Here is a 14,357-nt window from a genome sequence, read left to right as displayed (position 1 = left end):
ACTTTCTTCTCTCTAACCTGTCAGCTAGCAAAGGGGAGCGGGGAAGAAAGAAATACAACCTCCGGAGCCTGGCTTATTTCTCCGCTCTCAAGAGAAAGTGCGAAGAGCCACCTAAACATCGCTGCTACGACCAGAGCCGGACTGATGTTATTTCCCCTTTCCCATGATGGACTTAACACCTGGGGATTGGCCGATTTGAACCATCCGGATGAATTATGGGGTGGGGTTTGCTTGGGGATACTTTAACCCATCGATCTGTACAGGAGTCCCTCAGATCCTGTCTAGTATGCCTGCCATCAACTTCTCCTAATAAAAGTTCCTTTTGGAAGACCTTGCTTCCATGAGTTCTGCTTTCTTGGGATGAGGTGTTGAGGTGGGTCCTGACAACTTGTATCTTTTGTTTTTCCTGCCTAAGTGTAAAATCTTGCTTTTCCCCACATTAAATTTCATTTTGTTGGATAGGGCCCATTGTTCAAGTCTGTCAAAATCCTTTTGGATCTAAGCTTGTCTTCTGGGGAGGGGTTGTTGGCTATTCCTGCCAGCTTAATGTCATCTTCAGTGAAATTGAAGTGTCAACCTGAATGAGTCAGACTGATTCATAGAGGGCATAAGAAAAGGCATGATTCAATGTGTGTCTTTGTGTATGTGTAGGTGGTGGTGGTGATTATGCAGATGAAAATAAATGAGAAAAAGAGATGAATATATTACAAAGCTCATTTCAGGAATGATGTAAGAGAAAAGAAAAAACCCCAGAAATTCTGTTTTTATTCTTGTTCAGGTTTATGAGAGTTAAATTAAGAGACTTTGGCCTGCATAAAAGGTACATGAATTTTTGTTTCGCAATACATGATTACTCTTCTAGAGAGAATGTCCGCAAAACTGAAAATCTGTAGCACTTCTTCCCCCACCTTAGTACCATGAACATTTTCAGACAGTGTGCCAAACTGGCTAGGATTGCAGGAGTTGCAACTGCAACACATTGAGAAACTGTGATGTATATGTCTCTGAAGTGTTTTTCTTAATAGGTGCAGAGAACCTATATATGTGCCTGCACAAAAGTGTTTGTTGTTATTTGACTCCAGGGAAGTTAGATAAATTAACAAAAAGATTTATAATGGAATATTGTTTGGAAAATTGGTGAAAAAAGGAATTCCACATATTTTGAAATTACTGAATATTATATTATTTAGTCACTGTTCCTGAAAAAAAATAATTAAGCTTAACTGTATCCCTGGCTTCTTTTGGCTAATATGCAGAACATTTCTGACAGAGGATTACCAAAGTTATCATTTATCCTGCAATTTCCAAACAGCATTATACATTCTGAAATTTCAATTGATTTTAAATTCAAAATGTGTATCACATATGTGTTATGAAATGACATCAATACAACTTGTCACATCTTGGAAAAAAATCTCACAGAAAGGGAAGGTACTAAGAATATTACTCAATTTCTTCAATGACATTATAAAGCATAAACCAGTTATATCTTTTATACATCAATTAAATTTTTATTCAAAAACAAAGAAGTCATATTAGTTTAACTCATGGACCCTGGGCATCCAGTGTAACAATCACTCAGTCTATTTTTAAGGTAATTAAATTAATTGCTCAATATACATAACATTAACTTTCCAGTTAGCAGATTCCAACATCTGGAAAAAAAACCCAAAAGTAATAATGCATAGATGCAGAAGAAAGGGAATTGAATTCCTAACATTTTCTTGGAACAACAACAAACATGTATTTCAGTCATGTAAACAGTAGCATCATGCATTGATAATACGAAAAAAATGTCCTAATTAAAACACAATTCAACAGTACAGGAAGTTTAATATGATAGATTGCTTTATCGGGATCCAAAGTTGTTATAGTAGTAAGGTTCATCTGGTCGATAGCCATAAGCAGTAGTTGGGCGGCTTGGAATACCTATGGGCTGGCCAAATCCATCCATTGCAACACTATAAAGAAATGATGACACAGTCAACATTTTATAATACAGATACATTATCTATGCAAATGATTTGGGAAAAACAATAAGCAGTAGTAAATTATTTAATAGTTATACACAGGATATCAAAAAACTATGTTCAATCTAGCTGACAGTTATTATAATCAAAGCCATTTTTCTAACTTGTTATGTAATACCTGGTATTAATAACTCATAATAACATGCTGTGATGTCTGCTACTGTATTACTGCACAGGAATACAGCTTTTATAATATAAAAAGTGGAAAGGGGGGCATATAACTAATGCAGAATATCAGCAATTAGCCCAAGCCTGCAAAGATGAAGTCAGGAAAGCTAAGGCTCAAAATGAAATAAGGTTTGTGACAAAAGTAAACAATAAAAAAAGCTTCTTTCAATATGTAAAAAAACAAGAAAAAAGGAAACGATTGGTCCATTAATGGGAGAAAATGTCAAGAAGGTGATGAGTAGCAGGGAGAAAGCAGAACTGCTTAATCCACTTTTTGCATCTGTTTTTACACAAAAAGAAAAAACAGTCCAACCTATCAAAACAAATTGTAAAATGCAGATTAGGATTGCAAGTCAAAATAAGCAAAAAAATGGTAAGAGAACACCTATCTGCTCTAGACGAGTTCAAATCACCAGAACCAAATGGATTACGCCCCAGGGTTCTGGAGCAAATGGCAGACTTCATCTCAGAACCATGATCCATATCTTTCAAAGATCCTGGAGCACCAACGAAGTACCAGATGACTGGAAAAGGGCTTATGTAATTCCTATCTTCAAAAAAAGGGGAAAAAATGGATCCAGGAAACTATGTATAGACCTATCAGCCTGACATCAATACTTGGGAAGATCCTGGAAAAGATAATCAAGCAATTAATCTGCAAACCCATAGAGGCAAACAAAGTCATAACTAGAAGCCAACATGTCTTTGTCAAGAAAAAATCATGCCAGACAAATCTTACTGCGTTTTTTTGACAAAGTGACAAAATTAGTGAATGAGCAGAATGCTGTGGATATAATATATTTGGACTTCAGTAAGGCATTTGATAAAATAGACTACAACCTACTACTTGATAAATGTGGGCTAAATCAGTGATCCCCAACCTTTCTGGCTTTGCAGACTGGCGGGAGGAGGAGAAAGCATAGTTCTGCGTGAAGGGCAGGCAAGTGCACACAGCTCCATTTGCACAAGCTGCGAGCGCAAGTGTAGCTGTTTACATGCTCACCTGCCACTTTTTTAGCCCAGTTCTGAACAGGCTGTGGCCCAGTAGTGAGCCATGGGCTGGGGTTTGGGGACCCCTGGATTAGACAGCATCACCACCAGATGGATTTGTAACTGGCTGACCAAACACACTCAACATATAATCTTTAATGGAACTGCATCTGCATGAAGAGAAGTATACAGTGGGGTACCCCAAGATTCTGTCTTAGGTGCAATAATCTTCAATTATCTTCATCAATGATTTAGACAAGGAGATAGAAGGGGAACTCATTAAATTGAAGACAACACCAAGGTGGCAGGAATAGCCAATACTCCAGAAGATATGCTCAAGATACAAAAGGATCTTGACAGATCTGAACCCTGGACCCTATCTAAGAAAATGAAAATCAATGGTGAGAAAAGTTAAAAGCACATTAGGCAAGAAAAACCAAAAGCACAAATATAGAATAGGTGGTACCTGGCTCAACAGTAGTTAACTGTGAGAGGCATCTAGGAGTCCTAGTGGACAATCACTTAAATATGAGCCAGAATGTGCTGCAGCTGCCAAAAAAGACTACGCAGTGCTAGGCTGCATTAATAGGAGGATAGAATCAAGATCATGTGAAGTGTTAATACCATTTTATAATGGCTTGATAAGACCACACTTGAAATACTGCATCCTGTTTTGGTCACCATAATATAAAAAAGTAGTTGAGACTCTAGAAAAAGGGGAGAAAAGAGCAACAAAGATGATTAGGGGACTGGAGGCTAAAACATACGAAGAATGGTTGCAGGAATTTGGTACGTCTAGTTTAATGAAAAGAAGGACTAGGGATGACATGATAATTCCAATATCTAAGGGGATGCTATAAAGAAGAGGGGTCAGCCTATTCTCCAAAGCACCTGAAGGCAGGACAAGAAGCAATGGATAGAAACTAATCAAGGAGAGAAGCAATCTAGTACTAAGGAGAAATTTCCTGAGAGTTAGAGCAATTAATCAGCAGAACGATTAGCCTCCAGAAGTTGTGGGTGCTCCAATACTGAAGGGTTTCCTGCTTCTGCAGGAGACTGGATAAGAAGACTGCCAAGATCCCTTCCAGCTCTGTTATTCTGTTATTTTCCTCTTTTGGCTTCCAAGAGATGAAAATCTAAAAGCAATTATCTTATCTGCAATTATCTTATCTGATGAAAGCACAATCATAAAGTTCTCCTGATGTTCTTTAATGGCAGAACTCGTATGCCTAACTCATTGCATTTCTCTGCTACCGGTATTTAGAAGTTATTCTTGAACCACTAGATGGCAAGCTATAGTCTTTAGTTACCACTAGTTCTTTCCAGACAGTTTCAATCTATTTTAGCTTAGGCCAAACTATTCTTGAACATATTTTTAATTAGGCAGGAGAGAGAATCATGGTGTTCATTAAGCCCTGATCAAATCAATCCTTTTAGTTCAAGAAATGTGTAAATAATTAAATGCAGTGTCTTAATGTTCAGAGCTTGTGATGTTTTGGTAATTCCCAAATAACTTACATATGCAGTAGCTGAGATATGTCACTCTGCAATGTTAAATCATGCATGTATTAAAGTATTTAGATTACAAGGAATAATTCACATTCCAAGATACATGCTGGTAAAGATTCAAATCTACAAGCAAAACTGATTTCAACTTTTTTTCTAAAAATATAAGTTTGCATATAAAACCTTACTGAATATGCAGAGCAATTTTTAGAAACTGACAACCTGAAGGAAAGGTGAGATACTGTAAGTAACTAACCAGTATGCAATAGTGAAAATAAAAAATGAGACTTGAAAATTATATAAAGTTGTCTTTAATTTCTAAAGATCTTTTTACACTATGTATAAAAAAAATGAAACAGCAAATGGTAATAGTTCAGTATTCTATTTACATGCAAAGACTAAGAATTTTCATAATACCTTCTGAAAACGAGTGCCTGTGTTATATTTAGTTGACGGACACTGGTAAGACTTTTTACTGTCCCTTATTGAGGTAAAAGAAGTATGTGGTGATGGCAGAAAACATGATTAAACCATTACACAATTGGCATTACACAATGTTTGCATAGCCAATTGTAATACAGCTGCATACATTCTGGTCAGATTTTACATTTCAATTAATTCTGAAGTGAAAAGAAGATGATACAATCTTTGCATGGTACAAATGTAAACATCATTAGCAATGTTTTTTTTTAAAAAAATATTTTATTGTAAGAATAAGTACAAAGGCAAAAATGTTGATTAAAAACATTATGTGAAAACTTTCTAATAACACATCTACCCCTTCATTTATTTCCCCAACAGTTGACCACAACGTAGATATATTGTATATACATTACACATTAAAATAATTGCCAGTATACATTTAAATCCTTTCATCTCTTATTATTATTTTATTCATCTATTAAATTTCTTCTTAAAAATCATATTCTGAATGTTTTAATTTGCCCTGCTGTGTAATGTATAAGGGAGCCATTTTTAACTTACATTTGGTTAGACTTCTATTATGGACATATGCTATTGATTTTGCATTTATGTTTTCTGGAATTTTCTAATAAGAATTTTTGTGGTTTCAGTTCAAATTTTAGGATTTCCTAATATTTTGATGTTTTTGTTTCCAGCAGTTTTGGGTTTTTTTTAAATACACAACCAACTCACATGATTAAATGTTCTTTCTTTATTCTGGTACTTTAAACAATTATTTTTACATGATTGTTACTTCTAGAATGAGAGTCTCCCTGAGACTTGAACAGGTCGAACCCAAATGGTGTTTCAAAGAACCTTGAAGACTTGACTCTTTGCCCAGGCGTTTGACAAGCATGACTGAAGCCCCTTTTTCTTCTTTTTCTTTGTTCCCATCTGGGGTACTTATCTTTGCCATCTTTGCTCCTTTTTTATGTTGTTTTCTTGTTTTAAATGTTTTTTTAATATTTTGTAAACTAAGTCACTGGAAGTTGGGTGGTATATAATTTTAATAAATAAATAAAGGCTATCTTGGTAAATATTGACAAAGTTATATATCTTCTGTAAATATTTTATACCAATTCCTCCTAAAATTATAACAGGGAGTGAATTTTATTGATTTTTTTTCACCATAACTTTTTCCATACTGTGTTTACTTTTCTGAAATTTTGTATCCAATATAACATGCAATTTCTGATTAGTTTTACTTGTGTGTCATATTTCAATAACAATAACAATGTACTATATGTCCTAATAAGTAATCTGGGCTGGATCTTCCTATATTCTTAAAACCACTTTTTATTCTTCCAGCAATCTGCAAATACATCAGTATTACAAATATACCAGACTGAGATAAAGGTAATCCTCAACTTACAACCATCCCTTTAGTGACCATTTGAAGTTACAATGGCCCTGAAAAAACAACTTATGACCAATTTTCACAATCCATTAGCTAAGCCAACTCTTTCTGTGGTCATTCTCCAAATCTGAACTTATTTACAGATTTAAAATAAGAAAATAGTGAAACATAAGTTTTGAGATCTGTCCATAGATTTCTGATAGGTTAAGAGAAAAGGTTTTCAGTGGTTACAGATATAGGCAATTTTAGCAGAGATTTTTCTTGGTCTCCCAAATCTTGCTTTGACTCCAACAATTCCATGCAATTTCTATTTGTTAAACAATATTTCTCACATTTGAAATTACTAGCTGAAACTGCTTAGAGATTTTTGTATAGCCCTCCCGTTTTAAAAGAATGAATATTTTGTTTGCAAATGTTCTGAGAAGTGCGTAGACCAGCCTATGATGGTTGAAAGTAGACAGAACAGCAATCACAACCAGAGAGGTTAAGAAGATGAACTTATTTGTTCAATTTGGAATCACATTTTAGAACCGTATTAACAAGTATGCAGTTAAAAAAGAACCAAATCAACTGGAAAAGTGTCCAAAGTTCTGCACCAGCCATATTCATACTTTTCTGTAAACTATTACATACAAATATTTAAATTTGCAGAAAGATGTTGTGTTAAACTTTATACTCAAAGAGGTTGTGTCAGAATTTATTTACTTTGGAATTTATTGAAACATAAAATTTGAACAGTTATAAAATTTCTTTAGCTACTGTCAAAGCCATTGCACCAATTGAACAATCATACTCTAATTTAAATAATGGAGCAAAAGGTATAACCCTCAAGAAATAAGCTATAAAGTTATTCCTGCTCCTTAATTTGGAATTATTCAAACATGCTAACTTATATCTCTAGCTCTGATATGTTTTACAAATGCTAGTGAATTTTCAGATATACAATTATACAGTTACCTTAAAAAGAAAAACACAATAAAATTTACATAAGACAAGATAATTAAACCAAGTTTTCTTCTTGTACCATATAATGGAGCTCTACAAGGATTCTGCTGGCCATAACTTGGCATTTAACAGCAAGTGATCACTAAGGAAGAAATTTTACTCCATTTAACTGTTGCTGATTTACTGCAGTGAGAAAAAATGGCTATGAAACCTGAGAAGTGACTGAACAGAGAGATCAAAGCCACAATCTGGAAATTAAAATAAACCTTCAGGGTACTTCCTGTAAGAAAATTCACTTTGGCAAAAAAAAATAGAGTCCACCTAAAAACTGTTCTATTTTATGAGCTGTCACATTAATTCAAGTGGTTTTGACCAGTCAACTTCAGAACATCTAATTTCCTTGTTTCTGTCTCACATACTTCTGTAAGCAGTTTTGGGAAGAGGGGGGAGGATAAATATAAAATCAGAATTCTTTCCTTTGGATTGAAACTGAGAAGGTCACAGTTACTCATTAAAATAAACAGGTTTGCATTTGTACATTCCATTCCCATTTATTATAATTTTTCTTTTTACAGATTTGTATATAGCATACATTTCTTTAATAACACTACTATATTATGTTCAATTATTGTTTAAATCAGTTTATACAGCCCAGATGACTACAATTCAAGAACTGGTTCATTCCTAGCAGTACATCTGGAGGAAGTTCAGTGAGAAATAAGACCATAGGAATTACTGCTAAGTTTCAAAAACTAACCGTTTTTGACAGTTTTCTCCTGGGACATGCAGAAAATTAAAACTTTAATTGCTCAGTTTGTATAGAACTGGACAGCCTTACAAATTTGGCAAATAAAATTACTATATCTAGATTATAGATACTGCTACAGTATCTGCTAAATTAATTTAGATACTGTTAAATTAATACAAATGAAAAGTCATGTCCACTGAGAGAAAAATTATTATTGAATACCTTAATCCAATCAAAGTTCATATAGTTTTATCTTTGTGCACAATTGAAAATTATCAATCAAATCTTAGAAATTATACTTAATATTTATAGAGCAACTCACCATTTAACCCACACAATCATGAGTTATGATTCTATGATTAAACTATGATTAAAATGTTTCAAGCTATTAACAGTGTGAATGTTGCTACCAAATATAATGGATTTTAGGTTTATGAACTTTTTTTAATGTTCAATATTTCTGCATGTCCATTTCAATTTTCTGATTTTACATATATGTTTATAAATAGAGAAGATGCTTCATAATTTCTTCTGTCATATTGAACTTTATGATCAGGTTTGTTTCTCTGTTTGATAAGATGATTTTATTAAAGATAAGCAAAATATCTAATGCAACAATACGGACTAGTAAGTACGAAAAAAGCCTATAATACAGTATATGTGAATCCAGCTACCGGGGGTTATTTCAAATATTGTTGGTTTTGGGGCTTTCAGCCAGAATGTCTTTGGTACCCTACTTACTAATCTTCTCTAGGGCATCATATTTTATGTTATTTTACCATAGCACATCTTCTACCAAATATTACAGGCCATGAAATAACTCAAGAACAGCTTCACACCCTAAAACATTTGCTTGGAAATATACCAGTGACAATTTCTGATCTACTAATATATAGTTATCTTTTTCTGGAAGCAATTTACCTGCCAGAGAAAGGATGCTGATTCACAAGATCTCCATTCTGAAGATGATAATCACTGAAGAAATCAGGACTTATTGCTCCATCATGTGTTATTAATCCATCTATGAAACAAGAAAAAAATAGGGAATGAATGTGATATTTCTAAAGTAAAATGTTAAGTAGAGACTTAAGACATTTTATTTTGGAACTACTAAGTTGCATTAGTTTCATGTACTATAATGAAAAACTACATTGTCGATGGTAGATTTGTCACTTCCACTAACTATATAATTATTTCTTTGAACATTTCCAGCCAAACCTTTAGAAGACTTTTGGAAGTAGATTCATGGATTTTGAAGTGCTCAAAGTGAAAAGTTAATTTGACTCTTTTGATGCATGGACAGTTATTATTTTCTACACAGGTGTGATATTAGATGTATGTAATGTATTTTTCAGCAGAAGAACAAGAAAGAGGTTATGAAGAAAAAGCTTCTTTGTCTTAAAATTATCTTTCTTCCTTATGACTAGAACATAATATTGCTATTACACTGTTGGTAAATGATCTTTACTCTACAAGGCATAATTTGCTGAATTTGCTTCCTTTCTTTGCCTACTGTTATAGACCACATCGAGATAAAGAAAAAAGGACAAAGAGATTTCAAACCCATACGATACAATCAAGAGATGTAAAGTGATGTGTCAGAATCCAGTTATATTTCATTTCTATCTATCTCCTCTGATCTAAAATCAAATCTCACCTTTCCCTGGACTCTGCCATACTTCCAAGGGGCAGGGGGGATAGGCATGCGGGTTTATTGCTTTCACTTCCTCTATTCGCTACAATGTAACCTTTTGTTTATTGACTCCATGTCTGCTATCCATTACAATGTAACAAACTGCCTCCTGCACTATGCATCTCTCTGAACCTTCTTCTCCCTAACCGGGCAGCTAGGAAAGCGGGGGGGGGGGGGAGAAGAAGAAGTACAAACCTCCAGGACCTGGTTTATTTCTCCATTCTCAAAAGGAGGTGTGAAGAGCCGTGGAACATCACACTACAAACGGAGCCAGATTGATGTTATCTCCCCTTTCCCATGATGGACTTAACACCTGGAGATTGGCCGGTCTGAATTGTCCGGATGAACTGTGGGGTGGGGTTTGCTTAAGGACAATTTAAAGTAATCGATCTGTAAAGAAATCCCTCAGATCCTGTCTATTATGCCTGCTATCAACTACTCTTAATAAAAGTTCCTGTTGGAAGAAATTGTTTCCAAGAGTTCTGCTTTCTTAAGATGTGGGATTGAAGTGCGAAAAAAGGACAAAGAGATTTCAAACCCATATGATACAGTCAAGAGATGTAAAATGATGTGACCTAATAGTGAAAAAGTAAGTTCAGTTACTGCAACTGATAACTATTTCTTTCAGGGGAGAAATTAATTTATGAAAAAGTTCTATATAGAAGAACAGTTTTTAAGAGAAGCTTTAAGACAACTTCTGAAAGATAGTGCATTTTAGGTAATACAAGCAACATATGCAGCAGATGATTTTGTTTTTCTTGTTTACAACCATAGGTCTTATCTTCCTTGTTTTGGGTTTTCAGGAGAATTATTCCTATCCAGAAGACTCAGAAGTAAAAATCAGATTTCTTCTTATTCCAGAACAAAAAAATATGTTTGGATCTTGGGAGATGATTGAGCAAAATCTAGAGTTGAAAGTGATCCGCTGGTTTTTGTGTTGGAAAGAACTACTAGAATTTGCTGGTTTATAACACCCCTGCCTATCACAAACCAGTACATTAGACTCTACTCTAAAAAAACCTGGCAGAGAAACAAGAGGCAGAACTCTTTTAACTACTGATATTTCAGAATTATTACAAACTCATTGCTCTAGCTACCAGGCCTTGAGGCACCTTCCCTTGAGACCTGCATATTTTGGTATACTTTCCCATTGTGATTCTGTGAGTAGGATGATGGTCCATGATTTTATCCTCAACCCTCCTCTACTGGAAAGGATGGTGATGATGATAAGACAATAAACAAACTACAAAAGTAAGTGTTTTTCCACTTCCTTTAGTCTCCATATTATATTGGGATTGGGGGGAAATCCCCTGCAAAAGGGACCATCTTAAGTAGGAAGAGATTCTCTTGTAATTATTGTGCCCTATGCACACACACCCCCAATCATACTCATAAAGTATGGTGTGGGGAGGGAGACTTGCAGCTAGAAAGATTAAAAATTAGTGAAAAGTAACAATTTCATAATAAATAAAAGTACAAGTACTCCTCAACTTATGACCACAATTGAGCCCAAAATTTATGTTATTAAGTGAGAAATTGTTAAGTGAGTTTTGCCCCATTTTACAACATTTCTTGCTACAGTTGTTAAGTGAATCACTGCAGTTGATAAGTTAATAAACTGGTTATTAAGTGAATCTGTCTTCCCCATTGACTTTGCTTGTAAGAAGGTTACAAAAAGTGATCATATGACCCTGGGACGCTGCAACGGTCATAAGTATGAACCAGTTGCCAAGGATCTGAATTTTGATCACATGCTCACGGGAATGCTGCAAAGATTGTAACTGTGAAAAGTGGCCATAAGTCACTTTTTTCAATGCTGTTTTAACTTTGAATGGTCACTAAATGAACTGTTGTAAGTTGAGGACTTCCTGTAGCTCTGTTTGTACATTACAACTATTGTAGTAAAGCAAACTAGCTGAAGTTATAAATTTGCATTTTTATGGCAGCTTTAATATGTGTTGAAATATGTCCTTTGAAGGACATAACATACACACATACATATTCATCATACACATACACTATATATGTAGATACACACACACACAAAATGCATACTTTCCAGTTCATTACGTTTCCATTGAAATGAGAATTTGAAAATGAAATTTACTTGATAAATTCAAATAGCAATTGTTTTAGCATTTGTGACAAGCTAGCATCATATAAAACAGATGCAAACAAAAATCAGAATCGTTTAAAGATTTTTCTAATCCAAGCAAATATATGCAAACATATTGTAACAACACTAAAAAAAATACAAAGGAAAACATATAGATAAATTTCCCTTTTTGATTATCTGCTTATGTTATAACCAGATGTAAATAGCAATGTGAATTGAATAAACATATTTCTTTCTTTCTAAATTTCTTTGGAGAGGCACATACTGCAAGAATGTAAGTTAAACAGAGATCAGAGTATATCACTATAAAATTTAAGATCAGAGCTAGGAATTGCAAATGTTATGCGGCATCAATCTTCTTCTACCCATTCACTCCTAATTTAATATCATTACTCTGTAAAACTGCCTTGTTCTTTTAAATAGAAAAATTCTATATGATACAATCTCACACATCTGGATTATTATCAATTTGATTTTTATTTACTGAATATATTTATATGCTGCTGCAATCAAAAGCATCTCTGTGCCTTGTAGCTAATTATTTTAAAAAACAATCAGTTCGAAGGGAAAGTAAAAGTGTTTAGGGGAAATTATTAATACTTCTAGCCTGAGGAATGCTGCCATATCCTATTCCCAAAAACTTTTCAATTCTTTGCTTAATTTTATATAATGGTTTTCAGAAATTAGGCCTTCAGAACTATGATTGCGCTAGATTTTCAGCTCACAGCTTCAACAGTACCAGTATCAAGGTTCCGATCGACAGAGACAAATAAAGCAGAACTCCGAGGCTTGCAAATTCCTCAAAGAACATGTTTATTGATACAGAGTATCGGTAATTCAAAAGTGAAACCAAGTCTGAAGAGATGCATAACAATTCCTCAATACAAAGTTAAGAAATCCCACCCCAAAAACTATGCAAGCAACTACGTTTCCCTACTCAGCTTGTTGGCGGGCTTTTCATGAAACACCCAGCCTGCAGTCTTGGGAGCAGCTGATTACCTTAGTTCCCATGAGAGAAAGACCAAGAGAGAAAGTCTGTTTTGTCTAGCGCAACACCTGGCAAACCCCTCCCTCCATGCTATGTGGCAACTAGGAATGAGAAGGAAAAAGATGGCTGCAACCATGCTCATTCTAAAGTTGACAACCAGCTTTTACTGATACAATATGCAGCAGTTTGTGTAGCGATTGGACCTCTTAGGATTTATGTAACAACACCTCTACTGAAAGAAGCTCAGTTACCCGGTGTAATTCAAATTATGGCTTCCCATTATTTTATAAGAGCAAGTGACCATAATTCTTCCAGTGCATAAGCCTTATTATTATTAGAATTCTGGCTTATGGTCTGCTAAGATCCATTCGCCTTTCCAAACAGGGATTTTTAGAATAATTGGGCATGGCTAATACCACAGTAAGCTACAGGAGTGTGACAGTCAAGTCTGTAGACAAAGAGATGATTTAGGAGTTGCATTCTCTGAATTTGAAGCTGCATCAAGAGGGGCTGGAGGAAGGAAGAGATCTGGAATTATCCAAGTATATATGCATGCATGCATGTATTCCATTATATGTAAGTATCTGTGGGCATTACAGGTAAGGGGCGTTGTCTTACCTGAACGCCTTTTCTCAGCATGATGATGGATAATCCACAGATTGGGTTTCCTGAAGTCCCTTCTACCCAATTAGACTAAGACTGAGAGATAGCCACGCCTCTTGCTGGATCACATTTACCCAGTTCCGATGAAGGCGAAGCAACAGACAAAGCCAGACGCATTGGTTTCCAGACTCCTGCCACAGTGCCCAATAATCAGTAAAGGGCGGGAGTGGATTATCCATCCTCATGCCTAGAAAAGGCATTCAGGTAAGACAACGCCCCTTCTCCAGCATGAGGATGGATAATCCACGGATTGGGACATACCAAAGCCTGCCTGTCCCTAGGGGGGGGGGGGTAACAGATGGGGCATGTGATGCAGGAGATGACACCACCCTCTGTAATACTCTACGGCCAAAGGCAGTGCCAGCAGGGGCAAAGCTATCAATTTTATAGTGACGGATAAATGGGGAAGGTGACGACCAGGTCGCTGCCCTACAGATGTCGTCAATGGGCGCCTGCGTGGCCCAGGCCGCAGAGGTGGCAGCACTACGAGTGAGCCATGATACATGAAGAAATGGCTAAAGAATGCGATTGGTATGCCCTGGCAATACAAGCCTTAATCCACCTGGCAATAGTGGAAGAAGAAACCTTGAGCCCCATAGAGGCAGGATTGAAAGAGAGGAAAAGTGCCTCTGACCTACGGAAAGAAGCAGTCCTTTTAATGTAAATGTGTAGTGCCCTGCGAACATCCAAG

At 35.5% G+C, this 14,357-nt stretch overlaps 2 protein-coding genes across 3 annotated transcripts in view; one reads left to right on the top strand and one right to left on the bottom strand.

Moving 5' to 3' along the window:
• The window catches only part of CUNH1orf112 (chromosome unknown C1orf112 homolog), a 132,903-nt gene extending 122,658 nt beyond the window's left edge, over positions 1 to 10,245 (top strand). Inside the window, exon 25 of the mRNA XM_039323991.1 lies at positions 9,728 to 10,245. Coding sequence (XP_039179925.1) covers positions 9,728 to 9,742 — 15 coding nt within the window. The 3' untranslated portion in view covers positions 9,743 to 10,245. The remainder of the gene's footprint in view (positions 1 to 9,727) is intronic.
• Positions 762 to 14,357, bottom strand: part of KIFAP3 (kinesin associated protein 3) — a 123,979-nt gene continuing 110,383 nt past the window's right edge. Inside the window, exons 19-20 of one of the 2 annotated variants that reach the window (XM_039323998.1) lie at positions 9,128 to 9,227; positions 762 to 1,961 (exon numbers count right to left, since the gene is read on the bottom strand). In XM_039323998.1, the coding sequence (XP_039179932.1) occupies positions 1,850 to 1,961; positions 9,128 to 9,227 (212 nt within the window). In that variant the 3' untranslated portion in view covers positions 762 to 1,849. Of the gene's footprint in view, positions 1,962 to 9,127; positions 9,228 to 14,357 lie in introns of those variants that run through there. The other variant, XM_039323999.1, reaches the window with a different exon arrangement.

This window comes from Crotalus tigris, unplaced genomic scaffold, assembly GCF_016545835.1.
Source record: "Crotalus tigris isolate CLP2741 ecotype Arizona unplaced genomic scaffold, ASM1654583v1 scf7180000024291.2576520, whole genome shotgun sequence".
Classification (NCBI taxonomy): Eukaryota; Metazoa; Chordata; class Lepidosauria; order Squamata; family Viperidae; genus Crotalus; species Crotalus tigris.
This window is presented reverse-complemented; position numbering and strand designations above follow the sequence as displayed.